Raw genomic sequence first — 15,035 nt, 5'->3', positions numbered from 1 at the left:
CCCCAATATTTATATAAGAATGAAAACACCATTTTCCTTTTCAACAATAGTTATCTGCTGAGAGGTGATTGTAATATTTGATTTAGCTTTATATACTTTAAATTTTGAAAGTTGCAAGAAATACTGTAAAATGCTGATCATGAGGGCTTATCTATAATGTCATAGAAGTAAAATTAACTTGAGATAAAATATTGAAGATTTTTCCATTACTTTTTTATGATTCTTGAATACATGTGCCTAGTCTTTGCTCCATAGAATATGGCTGCATTTAGAACATGCCAAATCCATGCCAGGGAGTAGCTTTGAGCAAATGATAGCTATAATCAAGGAGTGCAAAGTTTTTGATTAGAGCAGCATTGTATGATCAGAGTGCTACACCCACTAGGTACTCACTCCATGTTTGTTGATTGCATAAACCCCCGCCTTGTGTGAGGTGCTGTGTGTGATCGGTGCTTAAGTGAGAAAAGAAGAATAAAAATAAAAGGTGATCCCTGTCCTCACAAAACTTATAGAATAGTGGCTAATGAACAATCAGATTCCTTCATAACAATATTAGTTCCACTTTCCTGATTGTTTTATAATGTACTCATTCTTTTTCTTCTATAGTAAATTAGTGCATTCATTTTTTAATTAAATTGTAGGTTTTCCATGTTGGGCAAGTTTTAGTTTTAAGGAATGATAATATGCAAAATTCAAATCTCCAGAGATTGAAAGCCAACAGATCTTGAATATTAACAATTGATATATTTTAATCACACATTTTATATGTCACATCCTGAAGTAATTCAGAATATTAGTGCATTTATTGAAAAGAGTAGACCAAAAGTGAAAGTTCATTAATGACTAAACCCATATTTGCAGAAAGGCACCAGGGTAACTATGACATGCATTTAAGAAAAAGCTTCCTATGCCATAACTGAGAACAGCTCATTGCCTTGATAAAGTGCCATGTGCCGGTGGGTGTTCATTAACTATTACATGACTATGATAGTATCATTTCATGTTTAGGTACTGTTTCTGATCACATGGAGAGAGTCTATAGAAGAGCTGGCAGTAAAAAACTTTGGTTTGTATTTAATGTCATTATCAATCTTTTGTCGTTGTTGTTGTTATTTTTGATGGCATAAAGATAAAAGTGACTTTTAAACTGAGGAGCCAAAATAATAGCAGCTGCTCTCCCTGATCCCATCTACCCCTCTTGGACCCCAGTACCATGCCTGTCTCTGCCTTCCTCCAGAAGGATTAAGATATTCACAGATAAGATATTCTCATGCTTTCTGGCTTCAGACAACAGCCCATTTCTCCCAAAATGTATCAAATATATGCATGGGCAAAGACCTGTGCAGGAGGTTATTTTTGTGTAATGGCTCCTCGCCAATCCACTGTTCTCCCATCCTGAGTTACAAACTCTTGTTGTACACAAGGCCTTTCCCCCCATTGAAGGAAACCTTGGAGATATAGCAAGAGTTCCAGCTCTGCTACATCCTGCTTTTGTTACCTTGAACAAGTCATTTAATGTTTCTGAGCCTCAATTTCCTCAACTGTAAACTGCAGGGATTGAGTGACTTCTGAATTTCCTTCTAGCTGTAAATCTATGATTTTGTAATAATCTATTTAGCTGACTTAAAGGGCCAAGGATAGCTGATTCTTTTAACATGTGTTCTGTACTGGTTTGGGTGATAGTGGTCCCCTCTTGAAAAATAACTCACCTTGGTCTATTAGACATCTTTTTCTAAAAGGTGACTTGATTGGCTTTTATTGAGGTAAGTGGAGACATAAGTACAGAATTTACATTAAACAAGCTATGGCTGGTTGAGTGATCATCTGCACATTGCATATCAAAATTAGTTTATTAACCACCTTAGCAGAATATGACATATTTTGGAAACTAGATTATAAATTATATAGCACAAAAATAATTATTCTAAATCTGCAACAAAATAAAACAAAGAAACTTCTAAAAGAATGTAGTGTCTATCTGTCTTAGGGTATGTTCCTTAACCCCTTTGGCCATCAGTTTCATCCTCTATAAAATGAACCAGCTGAAATGGACGAATTTTAAGAACTTTTAACATAAGATTCATATCTGAGTGCTTACTGTTTTAGGGAAGGGGAATATAGGGAGGGAAGGATAGAATTTGGAACTCAAAACTTTTTAAAATGTTAAAAAAATTTTTAACATATAATTGGGGGAAAATAATATATATGTGTGTGCATATATGCATATGTATATGTGTATGTGTGTGTATGTATATATATATATATACATATATATATATATATATGTATATACACACAATTATATAATATTTTGGGATTCAAATCTGGCCTCCCACCCTTAGTGCTGCTACCTCCCCTGTTGATTATTTCCAATCGAGATACCTTGTTTACACATAGTTGTTTGCATGTTTTCTCCTCCACTAAACTGTGAGCTCTGAGAGCAGAGATAGTCTTTTGCCTTTCTTGGTATTCCCAGCACTTAGCACAGTGTTCAGCACATAGTAAGAGCTTCATAAATGCTTGTTGACTTCAAATATCTTTTATTTTCTAACCACTCATAAAATTGCAGTAAATCCGATGGCTAAATCTTTCAAATTTTACCATGCTAATATTCTTACTGAAGAAGAGCATTATAGCCAAACAGATTTTGCTCATCAGATTTTAAATGTAGGCCTGCTACCTTATTTTTAATTGGATAAGACCAATCTGGCTTAATATCTTAAACCTTTTTTGTCACAAAATTAGAATTGTATTAGATTGGGAAGGGAAGAAAATTGGCAAAAATGTAGAGTGCTGTTTTGTTTAGAAGGGCCAAATCTTAGAGATCTTATTTCTTTTATTTTCCCTTTGGTGGTTGTCCTCTGACCCACTTAGGTTGACGGTGCGCTATGGTGCTGCATTTACCCAGAAATTTTCTTCCTCTATAGCCCCCCACATTACTACTTTCTTGGTACATGGGAAACAGGTAAAACTGTGTGCAGGTTGGAAAGTGATACTGCTTGACATGTGTGAGCTTATCTGCATTGGATGAAATAAATATATGTTCTTTGGAAATGCATTCTCTGTCTTGTAGTGTGGGAGAGAGGTCAGCCGTCTTCCCAGAAACAGAAATGAGGCTGGTTGTGTCACTAACTCCATTGGTTATTGGCACCTTTGTCCTCTGTCACTTCTTTTCAGTAAAGGCTCAAAAATGTACATGCTTCTTCACATCAGGTAATCTAGGTGTAAAAGACAGCCAGAAAATGACAAACAGTTTACAATGCAGTACTTTACATTCTTTTGTTCTCTGAAATAGTTCTACATAGAAGTTTTGCCTTTGAGAAAGAAGTAATTTTGTTTAGTCCCTGTGTAGACTGTGGATTTGCATGTATTGTTCTTTAAAACAAGAACAATATCTGTCCTCCCATATTCTGAAGACTTTTCAGAAACTCTAAAATGGTAGGGGAGTCATTCCTTAATCCATTTTAGCGCACCATTTAAAAGAATTTTCAAACCAATTTTACCATTTGGGGCAAGGATGAGGAAGACATCATAGTGCTATTCACTAGAGAGCAGGTTTCAGCATGAGGTGATCCATCTTGAACCCCATTCAAAGGGGATTAATCACTGAGGTACCCAAGGAAACTTATTACAAAACAATTTAGCTTGCAATGTGGTTCCCATTGGATAAGATCCAAAAATAACTTCATGAGACTCCATTGCCATTTTAAAATTAATTTTCTTTTGGAAAGTTAGAAAAGTTATTGATAGTATACCCTTCATATATTAGTATGTATATAATACAAACAAATCATTTGGTTAAACACATTTATTCTTAGCACGGCAGATTGATACAGAAAAGAACTGTTGGCTAATTATGTGTATACATAACCTATAGTTTGTAAGTTCCAACTCTGCCCTCCATCCCCTCTGTGATATTTACCCTAATGAATCCACATAATCCACTCTGCTTTGTTATTTGAGTGAAAAAAAATGTATCTTTTTAAATAGCCCCATTTGGAAATTACCCTCAAATATGACTTGAATCTGTCAAAATAGCATTTAACATCCAATGGGATTGCTCTCTTCTTTGCTCTAGGTCGGTTGTGCGCTGCGCAGCGAGTCTTTTAAATAAAGTAGTGGACAGCCTTGCGCCTTCAATTACTAATGTGTTAGTTCAGGGCAAACAGGTAAGTCTGCACCTTTTAGACTCTAATCAAGGCCTCATCAAAGATATTTCCGTTCAAAATGTTTCCCTCGTTCTACTTTGAAATCCCTCAATGCCATACGTCACAGCCCTTGGAATAAAATTAGTGGAAAGCTGTCTGACCAGTTCTTTGAAAACAAGATACTGTTTTTAAAGACTTCTTTAGCAAAGCCACTAATAAAAAGATGCAGGTGTGTTAAATAGGTGGGCTGTGTCCTTTTCGCATGCTAGCTGCTTTGGAGCTTTGACTGGTTTCTGGATTCTGCACAGTGCACAAGCTGTACCAAGATCAGATCAATCAAAGAGAGGTTCTGGGTATGGGGAAGCTGTGCTTGTTCACGCGGGTCAAGGGAACACGACAGCGGTGAACAGGAGGAGGGCACCGCGTGAGGACTTGGCATGGGGAGTGGCAGCACTTTTTCTTCTGTTCGGCATTTGGCTTGCCTGGCTCAATCTTTACTTGGTTATGATGGTTTGCTTGCTTCCATTTTCTTATCTGGGAAAATGTGTGCATCACTATACTTTCCTGACAGTAAATACAGCAAACTATCAACGTGGGAAGGTTTTGGAGTCACTTCTTGAATCACTTTTAACTCCCTCTGACTGAATCAACCTAGTACCCACATCTCAGGTCTTTTAATTAGTGTGAAAAGTTTGAGTGTTGGGGACTTGATGTCCAGCTTTTATAATATATTTGAAAAGCAGCTGTTTGTTCTTTTTCATAATAACAACAAGAATTAAGTAGTGATTGGCTTTATATAACTCTCCTTAAATGGCTCAAGTTGCATTCACATATCTTATTGCCTCTGTACTCACAGCATTTTTTATGAAGTAACTAGGTCATTCACTGGATAAAGCATTGGGCTTGGAGCCAGAAGTCCTGAATTCAGTGACACCAGCAAGCCACTTGACCTTTGCCTGCTTCAGATTTCTCAGTTGCAAAATGCGGATCATTATAGTGCCTCCCTCGCAGGGCTGCTGTGAAGATAAAATACGATATTTGTAAAGTGTTTTGCAAACCTTGACGTTCTTTGCTATTGTTGTTGTTGTTACAGAGAGCAAGCACTATTATCGTCCTTTGTTTGGTAGGGAAAACTGAGGCACTTGGAAGTGATTGTCCAAAGTACTGACTGATGAAACCCAAGCTTACTGCTGTTCAGTCCAGCGCTCTTTTCACTAGACTGTGCTGTCTTTCAAAATAAATTAAAATGCCAGTACAAAATGAAGGTTTATGTATAACTGTTTTCCCCTTAGATTTTGATCCCCAGGTTACCATACAACTTGTTAACTAATGCACGTGAAACACTAGGCTGGCCTTTGGAGATCTTTGTACAATCTCAAGAGGTCGCTTCCATCCTTTGATTCTTTGACAGTTTCACAGAACTTTTAACTGTCATGAGGTTATTGCCTTGAGGTGCTCCTCGTGAAGCAAGAGCATTGCATTGAATATCTTTTATTGATAGCAGGAGGAAGGTAACCAGCATCTATTTCTGGTATCCCACTATATAAAGCTTTGCTGCAGAAAGCTTTGCTCCTATTTGGCCAAGCTTTTGACACTGATTAATTGATTGCATTTCAGCATTTGCATTGTAACTAAAACTTTGGCACAGTTTTTTCAGTCCTAAAAGCAAATAGGAATCAGAATGGGATGTTTATATTTTAGGTCAGCTCTCTCCAGCCTGAGAATTGAAAGAACAGATTGAAATGAAGTGATTATTTAGTCTTACTGCTTCCACAGGGAATGATGTCTATCTTGGTTTTCCAGATGAATAAAAGTAACAACATTTGAACTAATTAATAGCTACCACTTGTAATATAATAAATAGATGTTGTTCAGTTTTCAGCGCAGATACTTCTTTGGTGGGCCAAAAGACTCCAGAATGCCTAAACTACTTTCTCCCTCTCATCACTTGAAAAAAATCATAGTTTCCTTAGGTACTGAGTCTATTCTGTTCTCTCTTACCCTGACTGCTGACATGCACTAGGTATGGGATGCAGGTAAGGGCAGCTGTGGATTTTTATGTAGGAGTAGAAAATAGAAGAGGAAGTGAGATCAAAGTATCATATAGTGCTTTTCATTAGGACTTTATTTTCTAAGACTTATTCTTTTCTGTGCTTCTGTTACTTTTGCCACCTTGTCCTGTAACTGAGAGATGAATCAACAAGTATTTATTAACCACTGATGATGTTCCTAGAACTTTGCCAGGTTTCACTGCTGCCTATAAAAGAGATATCTAGTAAGAACCTATGGTCTTGTCTTTACAAGATAACTCTTCCATATCAGAAATCATCTCAGAGCAACACAATATAGTTATTAATCAAGGGCTAAATCGTATGGTCTAAACCAAAAATATGGCAAGAGGTCAGAGAAAGGTAGATGTCAGTGCATGCTAGAGAAATGATAGGATCAAACTACATTTCTTTGGCAAGAACAGTATGGCAAATCTACCCAATAATTTATGGTACTAAATTTACTCAGGATAAAAAACCACATTCTACCCTAAACCCTTTAGTCCCTTTGCTACCTAATGCACTCTTTTATTTTGGATTCCCCATTAGATCACCATGAGAGTTGCAGACCTATCCCTGAGAACCCCTCCTTTAACTAGCCCCCAAAACTGAAGTTACCCTGCATCCTTAGCTTGTACAGTGAAATTTAACCCAGCCTGACTTTGATTTTTTTTTTATTTCACCTTTTAGTAGGCAGGGGATTTTGACACTGATATTTGAACTCATTCCTAGGTAACTCTGGGGGCCTTTGGGCATGAAGAAGAGGTGATCTCTAATCCTTTGTCTCCAGGAGTGATTAAGAATATCATCTATTACAAGTGTAATACAGATGATGAAAGGGAAGCTGTCATTCAGCAGGAACTCGTCATTCATATTGGCTGGATCATATCTAATAATCCTGAACTATTCAGTGGCATGCTGAAAATACGAATTGGGTAAGTAGAAGGCATTTCATTTGTATCAGTGGGGTTACTGAAGTTGGACGAGCCCTTTAATAAGATCTGCCATAAGTATATAAGTTAAGCATTTTGGAAGGTGCATCAAATCTTAGGCCATAAAGGCATTGTTTGGTTGTTTGCATAAAAGTCAGTGTTATGCAAGAAACATTTAATTCCAAATATGCCGAATTAAAGCATAGTTGGCAACTTAGGGGGTTCTTTACCCCAAGCATGTGAAGACTTTCCCCAGTGGAATGGGCGGAGGAGAACAATTTGTTCCCAAGGCCATGAAGCAGGCCCTGTGGAATGCTGAGAGCTTGGTCAGACCAGGTCATCCACTGCGTCCCGGGCCATCACCAGCCATTCTGACTTTTGCTTTGCCGCTGTACTTTAATGACCCTGGAAGAGAGAGTGAGGCTGATGACTTTGTGCAACTTCACCGCACTTAAATCCATTTCCATGGGCCAGTCAAGACATCACCTGTGATGTCATTGGTCTTCTATGAAAATGAAGGGCGAACTGCAAGAAGAATAACTCACTCGGTTGGCAGGATCACATCTAGTAGGTTTCAACAGCTGTAAGTTCATGCAAAATACTTTAAACTACACTTTTTCTCCATATGTACGATTTGATTCACCTCAAGAGGAGAATGTCTACTTCAATGATTCACTAATCATTCTAACAGTAAGAGAGAGTGAAACAGACATAGAGCCTATGGAAGTTTGGGTTTTTCAGTGAGGAAGGGGAGGAAGTGTTCTAGAAGTATGGTCATTTTAAGACTTCACTGATTTTACCTTGTGTGAGTATCTTTAAGACATTGAGTGTTGGGCTCTTATCAGAAATTAAAAGTAGCAAAGAAGGTTTTGCTGATGTTGAATCTTTTCATCAGAAAATCCTGCCTCCTTTTTGAGGAGGGTAATTTTGCACCTGTACATTAAAGACTAGTCTCTATTTCCCAGAGAAGCTTAATTAATTGTTTGTTTTACTTTATAAGATTAACTGGGAAAAAAGTATTTGTTGGGTGTGAACTGTCATGCATATTATTTCACATACTTTTCTTTGTTTTATTTTGGTGGGGAAAGACATTACTATTCTCCCTCAGTATAGAACATTACCTTCATCCTTATGCCCGTTAATTTTTTTTTTCTTGAAGATTTAGAGACATTTAAAATCACATTTAAGAAAAGTAGGTTCCATCTAGATATATTTGGACCTGTTTATTTCTGTCTTTTCAATTCTAACCTCTTGATCACATAGTAGGATATTGCAGCTAAAAAATACTGTATTACCATAGTAAAACATTTCTCTGAGACAAGCTATAAAGTATAAGTTACTATTCCAAGGTGCATACTGTGTAATGAGTGTTATAATTAGGAGGTCCTCTGAAGGTGTGAGGCATTCTACCAGAGCTTTAAACAAAGCTTTATAGTCAAGGTTAACAGTTTTCCAAGATTTTATGATGCCATATTTTTTCAGTCCCTAGCAATTTTACCTTTATTGCTGATCCAACTTTTTGAGGCTTAATTTATGTCCTTTTTATCAGCTGTACCCTCCTTTCTTAAATCACTAAATCTGACCTAAAGCTTCCTAGACTTCATGGGGACAATATATGTTTAGCATATTCCAAAAATAGTTTCCCTACTGTTTTATTTCTTCTATTCAGTATTCACTGTTTGCTTATCATGAGAAATATTGCTTATTTCCATTAAATACTGTGCTACCAAAGACATAAATGTCAGTTTTGTAGCATATGATTTGGTATTTATCTATAGTAGAGAAACCTCATCATAGGAAAATTTACTGAAAGCCTTAAATTTTCATTGTCCTGAAGTTCATCTTAGAATTAATTTTTTCCTTTATGTTCCCATTGTTCAAATAAACAGTAATGGCCTCTGACCCTCCTTTTTATGTATGTGTCCCTGGAATGTCTTTAGCACAGTTTAATGGTAGATTCTGCTAATACTTGTAGCATTTGTAGGTGAAGACCAGCCTAGTTGTGTGTATGTATAGATTTCTTTTTAAATGGAGACAACTTGCTCACGACAATGACATCAGTTGAAGCAAAGGACTATATCTAAATAGTTCCTATCTTCTCTATTGCTTAGCATAGTTCTTATGCTCCTATGATCATAATCATCCTATATCCTAGAGACTCCTAAGTCTTTCCATCTTCCCCATTACTGCAACTCAAGGACTTTTGGCCCTTTCCCATATGTGAGCTCTTCCACAATTAGACTGTGGGCTCCTTGAGGGCAGGAATCATCTTGATTTTTGTTTGTCTTTCCAGTTGTTGGCACAGCTCTTATCACCTGGTAACCACTTAATAAATACTTTTTCATTCATTCATTAAACGTAATATCTCAGGGAATGATGAGGCCTTAGAGTTCATCTAGTAAACATTTTTCCTGAATAGAAGTCTCCTCTGCAACATCCTTCATAAGTGGTCATCCAACCTTCACTTAAAGATCTCCAATAACGTAGAAGCAGGGGATGATGTGCACAAAATTTAAGTTTTTAGAAATCACAAACTCTGAGACTTGTAAAGGAACTCAGAGATCATCAAGTCAAGCCGATACCTGATCGAGATACCCCTCTATATCATCCCTATAAAGTCTGCTACCTCCTGAGACAGCCTAATTTTACAGAGCTCTAATTGATAGGAAGTTTTCATCTTATCAAGCCAAAATTTCCCTTCCCAACCCAGCTTCTGCCTGTTGCCCTTAGTTCTGTCCTCTCGGGCTCAGTAGAATAAACTTAATCTCTCTTGCATATCACAGGTCACACTACTGTCACATACCCCCTAAGTCTTCCATACGCAAGACTAAATATTCCCAGTTCCTTAAATGAATCCTCATATGCCTTGTTCTCCAGTCTGCTCACCATACTAGTTGACATCTTCTGGAAATGTTTCAGCTTATCCATGTCCTCTTTAAAATATAGCAAATAGAGGCAGCTAGGTGGATAGAGCTCCAGTCTTGGAGTCAGGAGGACCTGAGTTCAAATGTGGCCTCAGACACATAACACTTAACTAGCTGTGTGACCGTGGGCAAGTCACTTAACCCCATTGCCTAGCCAAATAAATAAATAAATAAATAAATAAAAAGCAAAAAAAAAATTTAAAAAAAATATATATATAGCAAATAAAACTGAACATGGTACTATAGTTTTGATCTGACCAAGATAGACCTGTTACTTCCAAGAATGATCTGGATGTTATGCCTCTCAACATAGAATAGATTAGCACCAATTTTTTTTGTATACCATATTCGTTTTGAATATGCAGCCCACTAAAATATCATGATGTTTTTCTATGAGCTGCCTTTTCCTAGGCAGCTAAATGGTAGAGTGGGTAGAGTTATAGACTTAGAGTCAGAAAGAACTGAATTCAAATCCAGCCTCAGACACTTACTAGCTCTTTGACTTTAGGCAAGTCATTTACCCTTTGTTTGCTTTTGTTTCCTTACCTGTAACATGGGGATTATATCAGCATCTACCTTGCAGAGTTGTGAGAGCATCAAGTAAGATATTTTAAAGCCCTTAGCACAATGCTTGATATATAGTAGTTATTATGTAAGTGCTTATTCCCTTCTTCCCCTCCCCACAAAAAACTGTGATTAGTTTTGTGATAACATGTAGGCTAGATCATAGAAAGAGAATAGAATCATGGAGATCACAGTTCAGGTATGAGACAATGAAGGTGGCAGAAGTGAAGTATGAATGGAAATGAAGAGTGAATATGGGTGGCATCATGAAGGAAGACTTAACAAGAAATGAATGACTGAATAGCATAAGGAAGAAGAGTCAAGGAATAAATGTTCATGGGGTCATTGAACTGGAAGGAGCTTTAGAGGCCATTTTGTTGAACTTCCTTATTTTACAGAAAGAGGATACTGTAGTTCAGAGAAATAAGTGAATAGCCCAGGGGCACACAGCTGTTAGTTGTACAACTGGAATTTGAACTTGCTCTCTCTGACTCCAAATCCACTTCTCTCTTCATTGTACCATACACAGTATACCGAGTCCACCTCAAATAGTTTAATAGTAAATAGTGTTGTTGAATTAAGGAAACAAGTTCTCCCTTTTTTAAATAATAATTGCAGCATTAAAAACTATGTCAGTTAATCATTTTAATAATTGGTTTGAGCCATTTGGGCAATCTTTGGAAATGGAACAAGGAAAAACACTAAAACTCCATCTATAAAAGTCCAATATAACAAAACTTGTCCTCCAAAGAAATACCAAATGAACAACCTGAATTTGTACAGATGCTAAGCTTTGTCATTTGTGCAGTCATGATAATGCATCATGATAATGCAGAAGATAAAAACACACACAAAGTGGAGGGTATATTGCAGCACTTTTTTCCTTTCACTCATTTATGTGATGATGGAACATCTTCAGGCACAAAAGGAGACCAAGGTCTGATTGCTTCATAGTAAAGTGTAGAAAAGTATTCATTTACTTGACACTAAAGGTGCAAAAAGAACTACATACTTTTTTTAAACACCTTTTTAGCTGTTTATACAATTACTCTTTATATGGGGAACAGGTCCAAGTACGGCTTCCTATATACTTATAGTCTGTTCTCAACATTTGCAGTTTAATCATGTATTATTTTGTATCATTCTTTAGTTCCATGTATGTTTATTTTGTCTCTTCAACTTAGACTATAAACTCCTTGAGGAAAAGTTCTCCACCTTTGTATTTCCCATAGCACCTAGCACAGATGTGGGAAGTGAATTAGGTCCTCAATAAATAAATGTGGCTGTGAGATGAGAGAGTCTAAATCTCCCCACACCAAGGTCAAAGAAATAGATTCCAGGCTGTAAGAATGGAACATGTATCCCTGAAGTTCACCAAAGAAATGCAGATGCAATTTAGAACTCCTTAAATCATACTTAATCGTACTACAAGGATTATTTTCTGTTAAGATTTTGAAAAAATGGAGATTTAGGGGGAACAAGGTTATTATTTTTTGCAGTGCTGTAGAGCAAATATGAATGCCTTGATGCCTCAATGTTTTCATGTTGCCTTTGTGATGGATTTCCTTTTTGTGTGTTTGCTCTGACCCAGTCTCTTCACCACATTTTAAAATTCTCATTCCCACTTCCTGATACAACACCCTGAGAACTGAGATGTTAGAGTCTAACTATGGTGGTCTGACTTTCATCATTGAAAGAAGATAGCTATAGAAATGCTGGCAGATCTACTTCATTTTTCCACGAGGTTTTTTCTGTCCTCCCTCTGTTTTCATCCATAAATGTGCTTGGCATAATTTGGCTTAACCAGATTTCACTCCAATTTACTGTTTGGAACTTTCTGCAGATTCATTTTCCCTCTTCACCACTTTTTAATTTTTTTTTAAAGCAATACTGTTCATCCTATGAGTATATCTACAAAACAACCTGAGATTTATGTGTTATTATGAATCTGCTTGTCATTGAATAAAAATTTGTTCAAGAGTTTGGAAGCAAAGGTTGAGTAAGGTTATCTCGTAATTGTTCCAAGGTCAGTATTACTTCAATTTGTTGACTAGGCAAATATAAATAGTCTAAGGGCTTGTGTTACTATTCTAAGTCCCTGAAAATGGATCCTTTCTGGGTTAATATCAATAGGTGACTTTTAATGCATGAGGTACATAGCACACATAAGCATATGAGTTGCTGTAATTGATTATGGTATAACTAGGATTAAGAAGTGAATGCAGGAAACAGGAGACTAAATCTGCTATTGCCAACTATCTTGACTCCCCAAAGGGAAGTCATTTGACTCAACTCCCCAAAAAGGGGAGTTATAATATCATAGTATTTAGAGTTGGAAGGGATATTAGAGGTCATCTAATTCAAATCAAGCATTATTCAGATAAAGAGCCCCAGCCTTCTTTATTCCAAATCCTATTCTCTTTCTACTACATCATGATGCCTTCCCTGCTACCTACTAATTTAATTCTTTGGATCAACAGTCTCAGTTTCATCAGGTTCATATCCTTTTTACCAGGGTGTTTAATAAGCAGATGTTATGCCCTCTGACTTGAAATCTGAGGAGTCTAGGGGAATAAGAGAATCCAAATACAATGGTAGAGACCATAAAAATTTCCTTACAGAGCTATTCTAAGCCCATCATGTGGTCATGAAGACTGGTTACTTTCTCACATCATGAGATGGTAAAAACACATACACACACACATCTATTGTTTGATCACCTCTGTCTTGTATAGCAACTTAGGGAATCATTATTATTCCCCTTTGGAGGATTTGAACTGTTCTGCCTTGGAAAAGAGACAGCTAGATGGCTCATTGGGCCTGGAGTCAGGAAGACCTGAGTTCAAGTGTGGCCTCAGACAATTACTAACTGGGTGACCCTGGGCATAGTACTTAACTTGTGTTTGCCTTACTCCATTGGAGAAGGAAATGGCAAACTACTCCAATATCTTTGACCAGAAAAATCCCATTTAGGGTCACAAAATGTCAAACACAACTGAACAACAGCACCTTGGAAAAGGAAAATTGTATTTTTGTATCTTCCACCTGAATCTATTAATTTTTCCTTCCATTTAATCCTTACAACCCATGGGCTTCAATTTCAGTTAAATTATTTCATTGCCTGATAATTTTACTTATGATCATAAATACCAACTTAACATATCTACTTCTGAAAGTCACCTTGAAATCCTACTCAAATGATTTTTGAAAATCAGCCTGAAAATGATAGCTAGATTATTCATAAACAGACCTCTGTTTAGCCAAGTTCCTCATGAATTATTTAATCTTAGTTTTTGCTCATAAGTCACTCCTATACAAATCACTATGATTTCTACGATGATTAGAAATTAAGACTATTAGAAAATAGCCTTTTCTCTTCCTTGTAATGCCATAGAGCACCTGAGAGTTATTCTAGTTTGTCTTTACTGTAACAATCTCTCATTCAGTAGGTTAGTTATTGCTGAAAAGACTGCTTGCTTGGTCAGACTAGGGCATTGTATCCCTCACAAAGTACTAATAGTTGCCATTAGGAAAGGATGAGTATAAATCCTTAAAGCTCTAGTTTTATAGTATAATATTTAATTTAATCACAATGTAATGAATCTTGTCTGGGATTTACCCGCAGAGCATGGTGTGTGTGTGTGTGTGTGTGTGTGTGTGTGTGTGTGTGTGTGTGTGTGTGTAAAATGCCTTTATTTTAAACATCCTCTCAAAGGTCTGCTTATTTACATTACCTACCCCCTCCATCACTTTTAAGCCAATAACTCTACTCCTATTCTTTTTTCCCCCAAGGTTAATCCAGTGGATTCAATTTCTTAAACTTTACCACCATCAACCACTCCACTGAGCAAAATTAACCTTCTCACAGGAATAGTAGTCTAGACTGATAATGATTTGACTTGGTGTCTCCTTATTGATTTGTATGCCAGCTTTCATGTTGAAAGAAATCAAGTCCTTGACAGGCCCATTACTGTAAAGGCCCCCAATCAACTGATTTCTCCCACAGGTTTGTCACTCAGGTTTTAGTAGGAGATCCTTCTGAGGGTTTATTTTATCAGCCATTTTCATCTCTACTTTTCATTCTACTTTAAGCATCACATGTAAGCAATCATGAAGCAGAAATGCCTTATCCATTGATGCCCCAAACTTTGTCTGTGATTTACAGAACTGAGTTCTAGAGAAGGTCATTCAATATCATTATTATTTCACATTTCTGCTGCTATTTGAGGCTAATGAAGCCCCTTCCTTTTTTTTTATAGCATCAAAAATTTTAAGAAACCTTAGAAGACTATACCAAACAATTCCTAATCAAGAATATTGTTTACAAAGTCCCCATGTTATCATTCAGTCTTTGCATGAATATATTCTTTAAGTAGCTCTGGAAATAGCCCAACCCACTCTGAAATATCTCTAATGTTT

At 36.8% G+C, this 15,035-nt stretch overlaps 1 protein-coding gene across 5 annotated transcripts in view; it reads left to right on the top strand.

Annotated features, from left to right (window-relative positions):
- PHKB (phosphorylase kinase regulatory subunit beta) overlaps positions 1-15,035 on the top strand; it is a 242,117-nt gene that overhangs the window by 204,722 nt on the left and 22,360 nt on the right. For 4 of the 5 annotated variants that reach the window (XM_020985103.2, XM_020985102.2, XM_078150090.1 and 1 more), the window contains 3 exons: positions 1,009-1,066; positions 4,079-4,169; positions 6,929-7,131. In XM_020985103.2, the coding sequence (XP_020840762.1) occupies positions 1,009-1,066; positions 4,079-4,169; positions 6,929-7,131 (352 nt within the window). Of the gene's footprint in view, positions 1-1,008; positions 1,067-2,874; positions 2,966-4,078; positions 4,170-6,928; positions 7,132-15,035 lie in introns of all 5 variants that reach the window. The other variant, XM_020985104.2, reaches the window with a different exon arrangement.

The sequence above is a fragment of the Phascolarctos cinereus genome, unplaced genomic scaffold (genome assembly GCF_003287225.1).
Source record: "Phascolarctos cinereus isolate Bilbo 61053 unplaced genomic scaffold, phaCin_HiC Scaffold_2;HRSCAF=192, whole genome shotgun sequence".
NCBI classification, from domain to species: Eukaryota; Metazoa; Chordata; class Mammalia; order Diprotodontia; family Phascolarctidae; genus Phascolarctos; species Phascolarctos cinereus.
The sequence above is the reverse complement of the archived record's forward strand: the minus strand, read 5'-3'. Positions and strand labels throughout refer to the sequence as shown.